The sequence below is a fragment of the Tachypleus tridentatus genome, chromosome 13 (assembly GCF_004210375.1).
Source record: "Tachypleus tridentatus isolate NWPU-2018 chromosome 13, ASM421037v1, whole genome shotgun sequence".
NCBI classification, from domain to species: Eukaryota; Metazoa; Arthropoda; class Merostomata; order Xiphosura; family Limulidae; genus Tachypleus; species Tachypleus tridentatus.
In genome coordinates this window covers 34,821,478-34,836,467 of record NC_134837.1, presented here as the reverse complement: position 1 = coordinate 34,836,467, position 14,990 = coordinate 34,821,478, and the positions used below count along the sequence as shown (strand labels likewise).

General features: G+C 35.6%; 1 protein-coding gene across 2 annotated transcripts in view; it reads left to right on the top strand.

Moving 5' to 3' along the window:
- Window positions 1–14,990, top strand: part of LOC143239556 (lachesin-like) — a 134,995-nt gene that overhangs the window by 85,172 nt on the left and 34,833 nt on the right. For both annotated transcript variants that reach the window (XM_076480740.1, XM_076480741.1), the window contains exons 3-4: window positions 2,012–2,219; window positions 4,399–4,569. In XM_076480740.1, the coding sequence (XP_076336855.1) occupies window positions 2,012–2,219; window positions 4,399–4,569 (379 nt within the window). The remainder of the gene's footprint in view (window positions 1–2,011; window positions 2,220–4,398; window positions 4,570–14,990) is intronic.

The window sequence follows — 14,990 nt, the reverse complement described above, 5'->3', positions numbered from 1 at the left end:
CAGCCGTGGGGGCGTATAATGTGACGGTCAATCCCACTTTTCGTTGGTAAAAAGTAGCCCAAGAGTTGGCGGTGGGTGGTGATGACTAGCTGCCTTCCCTCTAGTCTTACACTGCTAAATTAGGGACGGCTAGCACAGATAGCCCTCGAGTAGCTTTGTGCGAAATTCAAAAAAAAAAAAAAAAAATTACTTTGAAAGAATGAAAAAGTTTAGCGTTGCCTGTATTACAGCGCCACCGTTATTTAATCCATAAATGAGCGTGCGGTAAAAGCTGGGTTATTCATAATACTTGATGAATTCGGGTTATAAACGAACGAAAATATAAGTTATAAAATTGTAAGATTTGTTTTTCGAAAAGAGTAATTAATTCCAACAGTACAGGAAAACTCAGCAGGGAAGACAAAAGTAGATTACAGATTACATTAACATTTCATGAAAAAACACTTTATACATTAGTTACTCACGTGTAGATTTTTTTTCAGTAGCATTAACTTTCGATTATACATGTATCGTATCTATTAACACAGTTTAGTGTGTTTGGAATTTCGCACAGCTGTCTGTGCTAGTCATCCAGAGTCACATCGGGCTATCTGCTGTGTCCAGCGAGAAAAATCAAACCCCTGATTTTAGCGTTGTAAGTCCGTAGACTTATCGCTGTCGTAGCTGAGGAACCCATACTTTAACAGCGATAGATTAGAGGGATGGCATACAGTCATTACTGTCTACTGGACTACTCTTTTTGCTTGGCCCGGCATGGCCAAACGTGTTAAGGCGTGCGACTCGTAAACTGAGGGTCGCAGGTTCGCATCCCCATCGCACCAAACATGCTCGCCCTTTCAGCCGTGGGGGCGTTATAATGTTACGGCCAATCCCACTATTCGTTAATAAAAGAGTAGCCAAGAGTTGGCGGTGGGTGGTGATGACTAGCTGCCTTCTCTCTAGTCTTACACTGCTAAATTAGGGACGGCTAGCATAGATAGCCCTCGAGTAGCTTTGTGCGAAATTCGAAAAACAATCTCTTTTTACTAACTATCAGTGCGACTGACCGTACGTTATAACGCCCCCCACGGATGAAAGGGCGAGCATGTTTGGTGAGATGAGGATTTGAACCGTCAACCCTCAGATTGCGAATCAAGTTCCCCTAACAACCTTGCCATGCCGGACCTCTCTTTGACCAGTAGCTCTATATCTGAGAGACTTCTTACATGGCCATTCAGCACATCGTATGAGACTCGCACCACATACTAAAAAGTAAAACGTTTCGCCGTGTAAATAAATGTAATACAAAAATTAAAGATTGTGTCATGGAAAAAGTTTCAAGTATTCCTAAATGATATAAACTAGTTTTCTGTTTATTCTATTGTCAAAAAAGTAATTCAATAAAAATAATGAAGTAGTCACTAATTAATTAAAACGCAAAATTCATGTTTGGTTGTGAAACACAACCAGCATCTTTTTTAAATGACATTTGTTTACTAACATGATTGGATAGTTTTAAAATAAGATTTCAATGTTAAGCGCATTGACCTTTAATGTTAAGCTGAACACTATTTTCCAGGTTTGTCTCCCTCTCTCTCTATTCCTAGGCCCGGTAATGGCCAGGTGTTAGGGAGCTTGACTCGCAATTTGAGGGTCGCAGGTTCAAATCCCCATTCTATCAAACATGTTCTCCCTTTGTGACGTGTGGGTGTTACAATGTCACGGTAAATCCCACTATTCGTTGATTGGTCAAAAAGTTGGCAGTGGATGGTAATGACTACCTTCCTTCCCTCTAGTCTTACACTGCTAAATTAAGGACGGCTAGCACAGATAGCCCTCGTGTTACTTTGCGCGAAATTCAAAAAAAAAAAACTCTCTCGTACCCAATGGGCCAGCGGTAAGTCTTTGGACTTATAACGCTAAAACTTGGGGTTCGATTCCCCGCAGTGAACACAGCAGGTAGACTAATGTGACTTTGCTGTAAAACAACCAAACCAAAACTCTCTGCTAAATTTATATGTTTATTTTTCAGGCTGCCTGGTTGAAAGTTGAATCAAAAGCAATTCTCTCGATTCACCAGAATGTCATCACCAGAAACTATCGGATTAGCTTGAGTCATTCCGACAACAAGAACTTCGTACTACAACTTCGACATGTTCAAGAGTCGGACAAAGGGGGTTACATGTGTCAATTAAACACGGTACCAATGATGAGTCAAGTCGGATATCTGGATGTATTATGTAAGCTCATTCCCGTTTGTGACGGTCCGTATGTTCTTTGTTGATTCATTTAAGATTTTGTTATTCTGGCTGTTTCTATTGGTGTTGCTTTTGCTTGTTTGTTTTCAGGATAGACTCTTTGTTACCGTTTTTGTGAGTTCTTTTAAAATCACCTTTATCTAGTGGAAATGTTTCAAGTTGTGTTTTGTTTTCTAAATCACTATTCGTGTTAGATGTTCCGAAATTGTGTTTTCCTAACAGTACACGCAACTTTCACTGCTTCTTCCCGGAATTTGTGAAGCATTTCAAACAAACGGCACCAGTTTCGTTAACTGTTGTCGATAAATGTATTTTGAAGAAAAGGTGTTTATTACGTCGATTTCATCACTAACTAAACTAAAAATGATTTTATTGAGCTTCCAAACAGTTTTCCTGATTCTTCTCTAATCACGAAATCTCTCTTATTGTTTCTTTGTTGTTGTTGTTTTTAACTTAATGACATTCGAACACTTTATTTTGTAATAGTATAAAGTGGATGAAAACCACACAGTTTAATAATAAATACCTATCTGAAAATTAGCCGTAATTTTTGTAAAGTAATGAGAATAGACCGGCTCTCAGTTTAAATGGGCGTTTTGTGAATATTATGCAATTCATATACTTAGCAAAGTCAGGTAAAGAATGAATAATACTACAGTATAAAGGTATTGTCCTTGTTTTTAGTAAATAACGATATTCCAACAGTACAGAAGAACTCAGCAGAGGAAACGACATAAGGTTGTAAAAAAATTAACTGCTCAAAACAAGAATTTTGCTCATAAAATTAATTTTAAATTAAAAAAGAAATAGTGTAGTAATCAACAGTAGTTCTTAAATATTTAACGTAATTTTCATATGGGATAAATATACTGAGTTATTGCCGGAATGAGTGGAATGTGTAATTTAACTGATATCAAATGATTTTACTGACGAAAATAATACAGCGACGTAACCAATCTCAAATACTGAGTTTCACCGAATAAAGGACACCACTTACTTCGGAATTTCAGTAAACAAAACGACGTGAGCAAGTTTAAATGAGTTCAAAGTTGTACTTCTTTGAAAATGCAGAATTAGTTTATGAGCACTTTGTATATTATATATGTATTATGGACGCACACTCTATCGCTGATGAATTTCACCAACACCTACTTTCCACATAGATTAACTAACTAATATACCAAATTTTGAATACCCCCCCTTCTTAGTCCCCACTAACATTGCGCTGCCGCATTTGTTTTCAGTAATAAGCCGCTTATGATGAGTAAGCTAACACTGTCTTCGTACAAAGACACGACACTGAACACCCTGTCTGGCAGTCAATAAGAGTGAATTCTGAAGAGTTGGCGATTTACAGAGGACTGTTACAGTTTCCGTTATTCAAGTTAGAACCAAAAAAATGTACTCCAGTAAAGAGTTCGATATTTTAATAATTATAAAAAGACGACATATTACTCCCAAAAAGAGATAAACTATCGTTAGCGTTCGGCCACTAAGATGTGAAATTTAGGGAGTAAGACCGGACTGCGTTCCTCTTGCAGAAAATAAGTGTTCGTGCTCGAGCAGGTACCGCATTTAGCCACCTTCCAGCGGCAAATAAGTTTCGTTTAACCTCCGCGGAGAAAACGGCTTTATAAAACTGAGGAACCAGATTTTGTATTGTACAACATTTGCGGCCACTATCGTGTTTGTTTGGGATTTTGGATTTGACGATGTGTTTAGCAACCTCATAACTTGGAGTGTAGTGCATATCCGGCCATACTGGTTCTAGACATCGAATGGTGCTCAAATCTTTAATCAGAACTACAAAAAATGCTCGAAATCCTTGGTTGAAGATTAAGCCACCAAACTTTACTCCCAGACTGGACGTTAAAGAAACTAACCATGATGATGATGAGACTTGAAGCATTTGTCTAGTATTTGTATCCCATCTGTCTCATTTTGGACTACCCCTAAAAGAATGATATATAAAGACAGTATGCTGCGCTTATGGAAAAGAAAAAATAAGTATATATATATTCAATGGCTTTTCTGCCCATCCGACAATGTAACTGAATTCTGAGTTTATAATGAAATAAGATTATAGCCTGACGTATCCATTCCCTCTATTAACTTTAAGTTTTTTATATTTTCTCAGTACTTGTGACATTTTAACTTTCAGTTCCACCGGAAATTGACCTGAAAAGTTCTAGTGTAGATGAAATGGTTAGAGAGGGATCCAATATTACCTTGTCTTGTTTGGCTAGAGGCTACCCTACTCCCAAAGTCACATGGCGAAGAGAAGACAATCGTCCTATAAGTGTCAAGGGACTTGATGAGAACGTACAACAAGGTAGGTGCACTTGTCAAAATGGTGAAGTTTCATTGAACTGGTGAGGTTAAAAACAAAATTAGTAAAGTACAAATAAACGTATACACTGGTCAACAAAGGAGTTACATCGTGAAAAATATTAATGAAATGAACTATGTTATCACTGGAAATGTTTAACACTTTACGGAGAAGTTAGCCCTTTACTTAATATAAACATTTGAAAATATTCATTAGAGAATAAATAGAAGGTCTCCAAATACTCGAACTTAATTCTCACTCGTGCATAATTATTTTCACTTGTCATATAAAATCAACGTACATACCATAGACCAAATGTTTGTAAGATAGAAAGCTGAGTTTCATCAAAACCATTTTATAGAAGGAAGACCTACTAAGGAAGGCCTACTAAGCTATAGTGAAGTATCAGAACGACTTGATCTAGAAATCTGTTTATGACGTTCCTGCTTAAGCTTTGGTATCGCGCGTACAATCTACGCTCAAAACTCATTTTAACTACGTAGATATAATATAAACGTATTTCCTTCTTTCTCTCCCACTCTTTTTAAAGTCTTCCTTTGGCTTGTAAGAACATTACCTAAATTCTACGTTTCATGTTTTCTTTCACATGATCACTTTCATGTCCTGTACATACTGACAGAATTGTCAAGTACAAGTCAAAACGTTGTGCTGGAATCGGTTTAAAAGCAGGATTTTTGCACTTCATAAATTAAGACATTTAATTTGGTGTTTGTATGCATATCGTATCAAGTACTTTCATCAATATATTTCTCAACGATGATAATCTCATATTCTCTCGGGTTTCAAAATTAACTGTTTTCCTCTCTGTTTTAGTTTCTCTTCGAGCCAATTTACATTTTTTTTTCTCTCTTTACTTGTTTAATAGAATTCTAAATTTCCTGAAGCGAAGCAGCAAGCTGAGAAGATAGTCTTTATTTGTTCTAGTAATGTTTCTCTAACGGCCAATATAGAACACTCTAGTGTTGTACAACTTTCTTATATCAACCTGAAGGAGTTAATTACGATTGAAAACGCTTTAATATTAAGTAGCGAATCCAAGAAAAAAAAAAGCGCTATATGAAACGATAACTAATAAAAATAATTTAAGGTCTTAATTAACAATATTTGATTATTATCACCCAAGAGTGTGTTCAAAGACAATCTGAAGCAAAGGGAAAGAACCTACAATGTCTCTTAAAGCAATATTTACAGTCAAAATCGTTTTCAGGCGTTCCCTAATGTAGCGTTATTACATTTTTCCTTCCAACCTTGGAGACTTAGCGTATAGCTTAGTAGATAAACGTTTTACTCTTAATGACTGATCATTAAGAGAAATTTGAGTTTTCATTTCCAGATAAAAAGAGATGCTACTCAATTCGTATTTCACAGTATGGTTCTCTTCTCTGTCACAATACCTCCACGTGGCTAATTAAGAAATTTTATTGGTTTCTCTGCGACCTTTTTTATTTTTCGAATTTGTGAAATAATTTATTTAGTATTACTTGTAGAAGTTGGTCTGGTAACAATCTCGTGATTACGTAGTGCGACCTTCAACAGCTGCTTTGAAAAAATACCACATTAAAAAAACAAGAGATTAAATGACTTTTTTATCTTAGCATTTCTGATGCCAAGTAAAAAAAGAATGGTCAAGATATTTGTTCAAGCAAAAATATATGTAATGGTAAACTGCTGAAACTTGTTACTTCACGCCTAGTAAAACATGAATAGGTTGTGATACTAAGGGTATGTGCTAATTATGAGTTCATGATTCACGCTACGTTACCAACAACAAAACTTTGAGCTTCACATACTGAGGTCAGGTGTGTTATCAAAGTAAAAGTCCAAATCCAACTTTTCGATTAAAGAAGTCACAGAATAAGCAGCTGGTGCTATTGACACACACTCTAGTATATCAGACCAATAATAAGGAGTGTAAGTAACCCTTTTATAGCTTTGCACGAATATCAGAATAAAACTGAAATAACACGTAGCGGAAAGAAATTATTACGTTGTAAAAATTATAAACATACATTTTTTATGCTGTTGTTTCATACGTTTGTTTATTTTGCCCAGTGGGAGAAAAACGATGCACCTTTCCCTGGTACCACTATCATTGTTACCATTGCCATTGTTACCACTGTCATTGTTACCACTGCCGTTTCTTGGTCGTTTCCACTTTTTGAACAAAAATAAAACAATGTTGAACGACATAAACAAACATCCTCATTTTAAAATTTAACGAAATAAAAACATTTTTATTTAACTGTTTGTTTGCTTGTTCTTCACCAATATCACAACTGACTATATACTGTGTCCACCGTGGGAAATCAATCCCTGAAATTTAGCGTTGTAAGTTTTTAAACTTACAACTCTCCGATCAGAGTTCTCTTATTTAATCATTGAGTCTTCTTCAGATCTGATGGTAGCTGTAGTGTAAATTTTACTTTCTATAATAATTGCAAGAATATCCTGATTTCTTGTAAATAAAGATTAGCTATAAGTACTTATACATTAATGATAATGTCAGCATTAAGTAATATATCTTGTTCAAATATATATTTTAAAGGGATTTATAGTGCAGACGTAACGTACGTTGATCCGTGTAAAAGCTGAAGATGAACCTAATGTGATATACTGTACCACTAAAAGAACGGAAGGAATAACAGATGTCACAAACAGCAACATTTATCAGCATTTAAACTGCTATTGTATTAACAAAAAAGTATATGTTTCCATAAGTCATCCAAGTAAAGCGTAATGAAGCTAAAATCAATTTTTACACTAAAATTGCTATGGTTTGTCTTGGTTTTAGTTTTGCCTACTTTGAAGTGGTTTAAGGGAAGTCTGTTTTACAACTAGACTCACCCCAAAACAGTGTTTGATATATCTTGCCATCTATGACCTTATGAACACGAACCTGTATACTTGGGAACACACTCTACTTAATTAATACTAAAAAAATGACCTAAACTATACACTGACCTGTTTACTGAAGAACACACTCTTATAAACTCACAATAAAACCAAATTTGTTGTTGTCTGTTATTAAACCCAAAATGGCTATCTGTGCTCTGCTCATCACGGGTATCAAAACTCTATTTTAGCAGCATTAATTCGCAGGCATACTGCTGTGCCACTAGGGGATTAAAACAAAAGAAACTAACCAATGATGAAAAAATGAAAATGCATTGTCCATTAATAGAAAACTGAAACCTTCCTCTAAATAAGTTTTATAGCATGTGGATTATTACCCCGAGAGGGTTAGAGTTTCATACCTGTGGATCATGATCCCCAAGAGGGTTAGAGTTTCATACCTGTGGATCATGATCCCCAAGAGGAGTAGAGTTTCATACCTGTAGATCATGATATTCAAGATTATGATCATAAATATATTAATAATTTACTATTTTTATACTAAAACGAAGCACACGCAAGTCCTATTAAGAATGCATTTCGTTAGTTATGCAACATTATTTTAATATTTTAATACACTGTCATGTGAAAAAGGTAGGACACCCTATGAAAGCCTGTGTATTTTTGTAACATTTTTAGATATATAGATATTTAATCTCAATTTTAACAATACTGAGAGATTGTAGGAACATAAATAAACAATTAAAACTGAAGAAAAGACTTTTCAAGATCTTCTGTAAATGTAATTCTACAAAAATGCATATTCTAACTGAGGAAAAAGTTAGGACACCCTACCCTCTAATATCTGAAATCACTGCAGTGAGACGCTTCTTGTAGCCATCTACCAGTCTTTGACATTGGTCTGAAGAAAGTTTGCCCCACTCCTCAATGCAGAATTCTTTCAGCTGTGAGATGTTTGAGGGGTTTCTTGCATGTACAGCATCTCAATGGGATTAAGATCTGGGCTTTGACTCGGCCATTCCAGAACACTCCATTTCTTAGTTTTAAGCCAGTCCTTGGTGGATTTACTGGTATGTTTTGGGTCATTGTCGTGTTGCAGTTTCCAGTTCCGCCTTAGCTTTAATTTTCTTACAGATGGTCTCACATGATCCTCAAGCACCCTCTGATACACAGCAGAATTCATGGTGGATTTTATGATTGTGAGCTGTCCAGGTCCTGCTGCAGCAAAGCAGCCCCAAACCATGACACTTCCACCTCCATGCTTCACAGTTGGTATGAGGTTCTTTTCCTGGAATGCTGTATTCAGTTTACGCCAAACATGTCCTCTGTTTTGGTGTTAAAATAATTCAATTTTGAACTCATCTGTCCAAAAAACATTATTCCAGAAGTACTTGTCTTTGTCTACATTCTCTCTAGCAAACTTCAGTCTGGCCTTGATGTTTCTCTTAGAGAGAGCAAAGGTTTTCTCCTTGCACGCCTCCCATACAAGTTAAACTTGTGCAGTCTCTTTCTGATTGTAGAGGCATGCACTTTCACATCAACAGTAGCCAGAGCCTGCTGTAGGCCCTGTGATGACATGTTAGAGTGTTTGGAGACCTTTTTTAGCATCTTGCGGTCTGCTCTCGGGGTTTACTTGCTTGAACGACCAGACCTGGGCATGTTGGCAGTTGTTTTGAAAGCCCTCCACTTGTTGAATATTTTCCAGACAGTGGAATGGCTGATTTCAAAATATTTTGGGATCTTTTTAAATCCCTTACCAGACTCATAAGTTGCTAGAATTTTCTTTCTGAAGGTCTCAGACAGCTTTATTTCTTTCACCATGGTGCTCACTCTCACTTCAACAGTCAGGAGCACACCAAACTAAATGTCTAAGGTTTAAATAGGGCAAGCCTCATTCACAATGCTGAGTAACGTTCTTCTACTCATGTGCACCTGGTGTGATACACCTGTGTGTGAGTTGAGCCATTTTAAGTGGGAATAAATGTGGGGGTATCCTAACTTTTTCCTCAGTTAGAATATGCATTTTTGTAGAATTACATTTACAAAAGATCTTGAAAAGTATTTTCTTCAGTTTTAATTGTTTAGTTATATTCCTATAATCTCTCAGTATTGTTAAAATTGAGGTTAAATATCTATATATCCAAAAATGCTACATAAATACACAGGCTTTCATAGGGTGTCCTAACTTTTTCACATGACTGTATTATGTTATATGTAGATATATATATATATATATATATATATAAGATAATGTAAGTTAATTTGAGAAGAATAAGAAAGAATTCCGATTGGAAAAGGAATCGTAATGAGCAAAACTGAAAAATCTTGTTTACACTGAATCGACTACTTTCATAATTATGTATCACAGGTAATTGAGAGATGCTGTCCCAATAAGATGTCGTCAGTACAGTTTGGTCAGAATACTTTATTCAGTGTCAGGTGTCATCAGCTCAGTTTGGTCAGTAATCGATGAGCTCATAACCAAAAAATTTAACGTTAATATTTTAGTTTTGGGGGTAAAATAGTAATACACACACTGTACACATATCATTAGCGTCACCAAGTGCAGATAATCCTGTGGATACGAACTTGCTCTCTTTTGGGACTAATTTCTACACATCATTTGTACAGGTTGTTACATCTTTTTTGAGATTAACACCATCATGAATATTTTGGGAACAACTATAACATATTCAAATTTACTGGACAGCGTAATATCACGTTGTGGCCTAGATATATATTTTCATCTAAGCAAGGGCATCGAAGTAAGCTTCAGAAAGTGGAGTAGAATATAACAAAATTACATTTTGACACTACTTAGCGTATCGCAGGTAGTAGGTTACCAACGTAAATAGACGCACTTGGATAGGTTGTGGAATTGAAAAATAAAGACATATGGATCAACTTGGAGCGTCAGGACCATCCACAGAGAGACCTCCAACAAGTTGTACCCCAGTAGTTGTAACCAAAACGCAATGTCTGGTATCAGGTTAGAATACGTAGACACAAAAATCAGGCAAAAATAATTCACATGACTCAGACAACAGGATCTTCTTCTGGAAGTGAGGCAACATGATAAGGCTTTCAGTTTTATCTCCCATTCAACCATTGCATACCACAAGCAACTAGGAAATGAAATGGGTATTCGTATTATTCCATGTAAAGATATACCTGTCAGCTTGTGCAGGAGCTGTCTTTGGGCGTCTCCGAACACGAGCTTTCCAGGATCGAGACATTAGGACAGTCATCAAGATGCTCGTATAAAGGTAGTTGTTATCTCCACCCTCCTGTACGAAGCTGAAACATAGGTCACATATGATCGACACCTAAACCAGCTAGAATGTTTCCACTAAAGGTACCTCCGGAGTATCTTGAAGATCAAGTGGGAGGAATATAGAACCAAATTCAGCGTTCTCTAAGAAACTTTTTCAAGAACCTCCGATGGGCAGACCACATGATCCGAATGGATGACAGCCGACTTACAAAACAATTCCTGTATGGTCAACTGAAAAATGGGAAACGAATGAGAGGAAGACAAAAGAAGCGGTTCAAGGATGGCCTGAAGATAATACTCGAGAGCTGCAACATTATGTTAACAATTGGGATATTCTCGCTCACAACCGAACCACCTGAAGATTCCTTATCCATCAGGGAGCAGAATTCTATGAGTCATAAAGAATATAACATTTTGAAGAGAAGCGAGAGAAAAAGAAACAGCGCCATCTACTAGTTAAACCTCTGAACTGATCTGCCCTTAAAGCCAGAAGACCTGTGCAGCAAGGATTGGCTTCATTAGCCATCTTCGGACCCATGTATGAACTTGGAGGACTATTACCCTCGACCTCAAGGGATCGCCACGATGACGATACCAGTCAACTCACAGGATATAACACCTGTTGATTTCTGTGCAGTCAGACTGTTGAACTGGGTACTAGAAAATCATCATTTTCCTACATTAGATAGATTATAGAAAGCTAGAGGGAGGACATGAAAACCTTATGATTGAGCATTTTACAATAAAAACTACATCTTATGCCATTAGCAAGATGCAATGCTATCAGATAGAGCATGACTGAGCTTTCTGACGTTGACTGTGACGATTTCAGTAAACATTTCAGTAAACATAATTGACATCTGTAATACCATATGGTACTTAATAGAAGGATTTAAATTAAAGTATGTTATATAATTTGGTAAAAAATAAATATTAAAACTGGATTTACAATAGTCTTTTGACCAGCTAATAAAGCTCAATTGAGTAATGACAAGATAGTATATAGTTTGTTTTTAAAACTCTAAAGAATATTTATGGTAAACTAAATTGTTCATTATCAAGTTTCAATCATAACATATACATTGTTATTTATAGATATATAAACATTTCTAATACAATATGCACCATCAAAAGAAATGAACTCACGTATGAAAAACCTGGATATGTTCGATTCCCATGGAAATGCATCGTTTTGCAACTTAAACCGTTACACAAAATACACTAGTCCTGAACTAAGTTATTAACTGAAATACTCAACTTTTAGTCTAGCTTAAGTAAATAGTGCTTTATGAAAAAGTATGTATTTTTATAAAAACAACACCAAAATGATGTACCACCAGTTACTGATAATTTGAAATCAAGTATTCAGTTTTGCAGTATGTAAACATACCGTATTTTTCCTACCCCATTAATTAATATAGAGAAAAATATATTTTTCTATGCAAACCGAGTATTTACTCTTAATATAGAAAAAATTATTGAAGAAAGCCACTAAGTTTCTCTAGCTCTAGTTACTCACGAAATCAGTCAAGTAGAGCATCACACTTTAACATCAAACACACAGTATAGAAATCGACAGTGGTCTTTTCATCTGGTACATCAGATGGTACTTCATGGATACAACACTTCTTGTTCAATAAAAAATGCTGCATTCTGAGAATGTTATTTGTTATTTTTCGTATGTAATGCCGTAATTTCTCAGTTTGGGATAAAATGATACATCTATCTGTATGATACCATTCATTTCAACTAAGATCACATCTCTCTCCAGTTGATTTAAAAAATTATTTGATTGGGCATTAAAATGAAGATTATTTTAGTGTGTGCAACTATTGTCCAGTATTTTTTTTCCGCGACAAATTCAATAGAGGTTGGAGAAAGTTAGGTCTTTACTCAACAATATATTTTATGACGAGCCTCCAGTACTCCAGTTAGTTATCTTACGATTCCTACCCAATAACTAAACAGAAAATCGATTGCTGTATAATTGTATAAATTGATAATTGTATAAAATTCGATTTGAGAATGAATTACTTGACCAAACAAAACACCGAAAAGTCTTTGGGTGTTGATACAAGGAAGCGCATTGGGTGACTGAGTAAAGCTGTTAAGAAATTCACGGTAAAGGGACTCCTGATTAATTGGAAAATACATTTCAATTGCATATATTAAATAAAAACAACAATTTTATTTTATCCGCAGGAAGTAGAAGCTGTTAAACTGACAGGTTGACGAGAAATGTAAAAGAGTCTATGAGGTGTCATCAAGCTTAAACTGACAGGTTGACGAGAAATGTAAAAGAGTCTATGAGATGTCATCAAGATATCTATAAATATCTAACAAAATCTTCCGAGAGGGGTTCAGAATTAAAGTGAGAATGAAATAGATACTGAGCTTGAGCCCTGCAAAATAGAGGTATATGGAATGAAACACATACCAGACGAAGGTCAAACGGCCTGGATTCTAGGCACGTTACAGATACAGATAAGGACGGGTCAAGCTCTAAGACAACTTAGTTAGAGGATATAGTATTGACAATATGTCCCAATGTAATAACGACGACTTATCGGTACATGAGAAATAACCAACTGAAATCCAGGAGCAGTCGCTACGGTTTTGGTTTCTTTTATTAGGTTGAGGAATAATTCGTGAGCGTTTTTAAATAATTTCATTCAAGCATTACATGCAAGACTATACAATACTTCAATGCATGAACACATTACACCCAAAACATTTATTATGATACTTTATTTCATGTAATACCTAGGTATATAGCATGCATTGTTTTAAACGAAATTTCAAGAAATTAAATGCGAAAAGCAGATGGTGTCGAAAATGCTCGATTTTGTCCACTTGACATTCCATTTAATGAGCTAAAAATGAAAGCAAAAAGTAAAGACATATGAAAATCAAACACACCATCTATTAGAGCAAAAATTTATCTACCAAATGACATGAAATATTTTGCGAAAGCGTTTCATTAGTGAATATATTTTTTAACTTGAAAAAACACTCACGAATTATTCCTCAACCCAATAGAACAACATTAAAAATTAATCAAAAGCTTAAACACACGTGCTATGGTTACGATTTGGTCCTCTCTAGAACGATGTCAATACCTTGTTAAGTAAGTATAAAAAGCTAGCATTTAAAATGTGAGAACGAGAGGAGAAGAAAAGAAATAGGAGAAGAAAAGAAATAGGAGAAGACAGCCCTTCTGTTTTTCAGTGAATCATCTGAGAAGAAGCAAGCCTTATAAACTGCGGAGAACTTACACCACTGAAACATCTTGTAAGTCCAAATACCTTCTCTACTTCGTCTAGTAACGTATCTATTATACAGTATACTATGACAGATGGTCTTGTAAGAGCTGAACTATTTAATGATTTACTGAGTAGGCTCGGCATGGCCAAGTGAGTAACGGCGTTCGACTTGTAATCTGAGGGTCGCGGGTTCGAATCCCCGCGATCGCCCTTTCAGCCGTGGGGGGGCGTTATAGGTGATGGTTAATCCCACTATTCGTTGGTAAAAGAGTAGCACAAGAGTTGATGGTGGGTGGTGATTAGTAGATACCTTCCCTCTAGCCTTACACTACTAAATTAGGGACGGCTAGCGCAAATAGTCCTCATGTAGCTTTGCGCGAAATTCAAAAAACAAACAAAACAAAAACAAATTTACTGAGTATGTTAGTGAATATAATAGAAGAATCGCTCATTAGACACCCCAATGTAGGAAAAAGCAATGCGAATGTAAATTGTTGGAATCTGTTAAGTTAAATATAAGTTTTGTGTTATCTGGTCCAAGTTGTTTCTTTGTTTTTTACATAAATTTCCTTGATTTGGTGGCTTGTGAGCTTTACCCACGACTGCATATAAGAAAGTGTCCTGATAGTAAATAAATTCATTTGTAACGAGTGCAAATCGAACTCAACAGCACTACAACGGTCAAATAACAAAATTGAAAATAATATAATTTTTAACTTTAAACGTCCTCTGGTGTTGAGAATAAAAAACTGTTTGGTGTAACCCACTTACTTCAGAATTAAGTGATTCAGAAAAAGTAGGTTTATTACTTGAAATGTTTATTTTTGTTAATATTTTGGTGTAAATAAAAATATGAAAATCAATTTAATCTTTAATTTTCCAAATGTCATCGAATTTGTTTTAATATAAATGTTTTAAGTGTTTTCACTATTGTGTTCAGTAAAGTTTGACATATTACAGGTGGAAGAGACGTTTTGACAGTTATTAAAAACAGTTTATTAATTATGTAAACT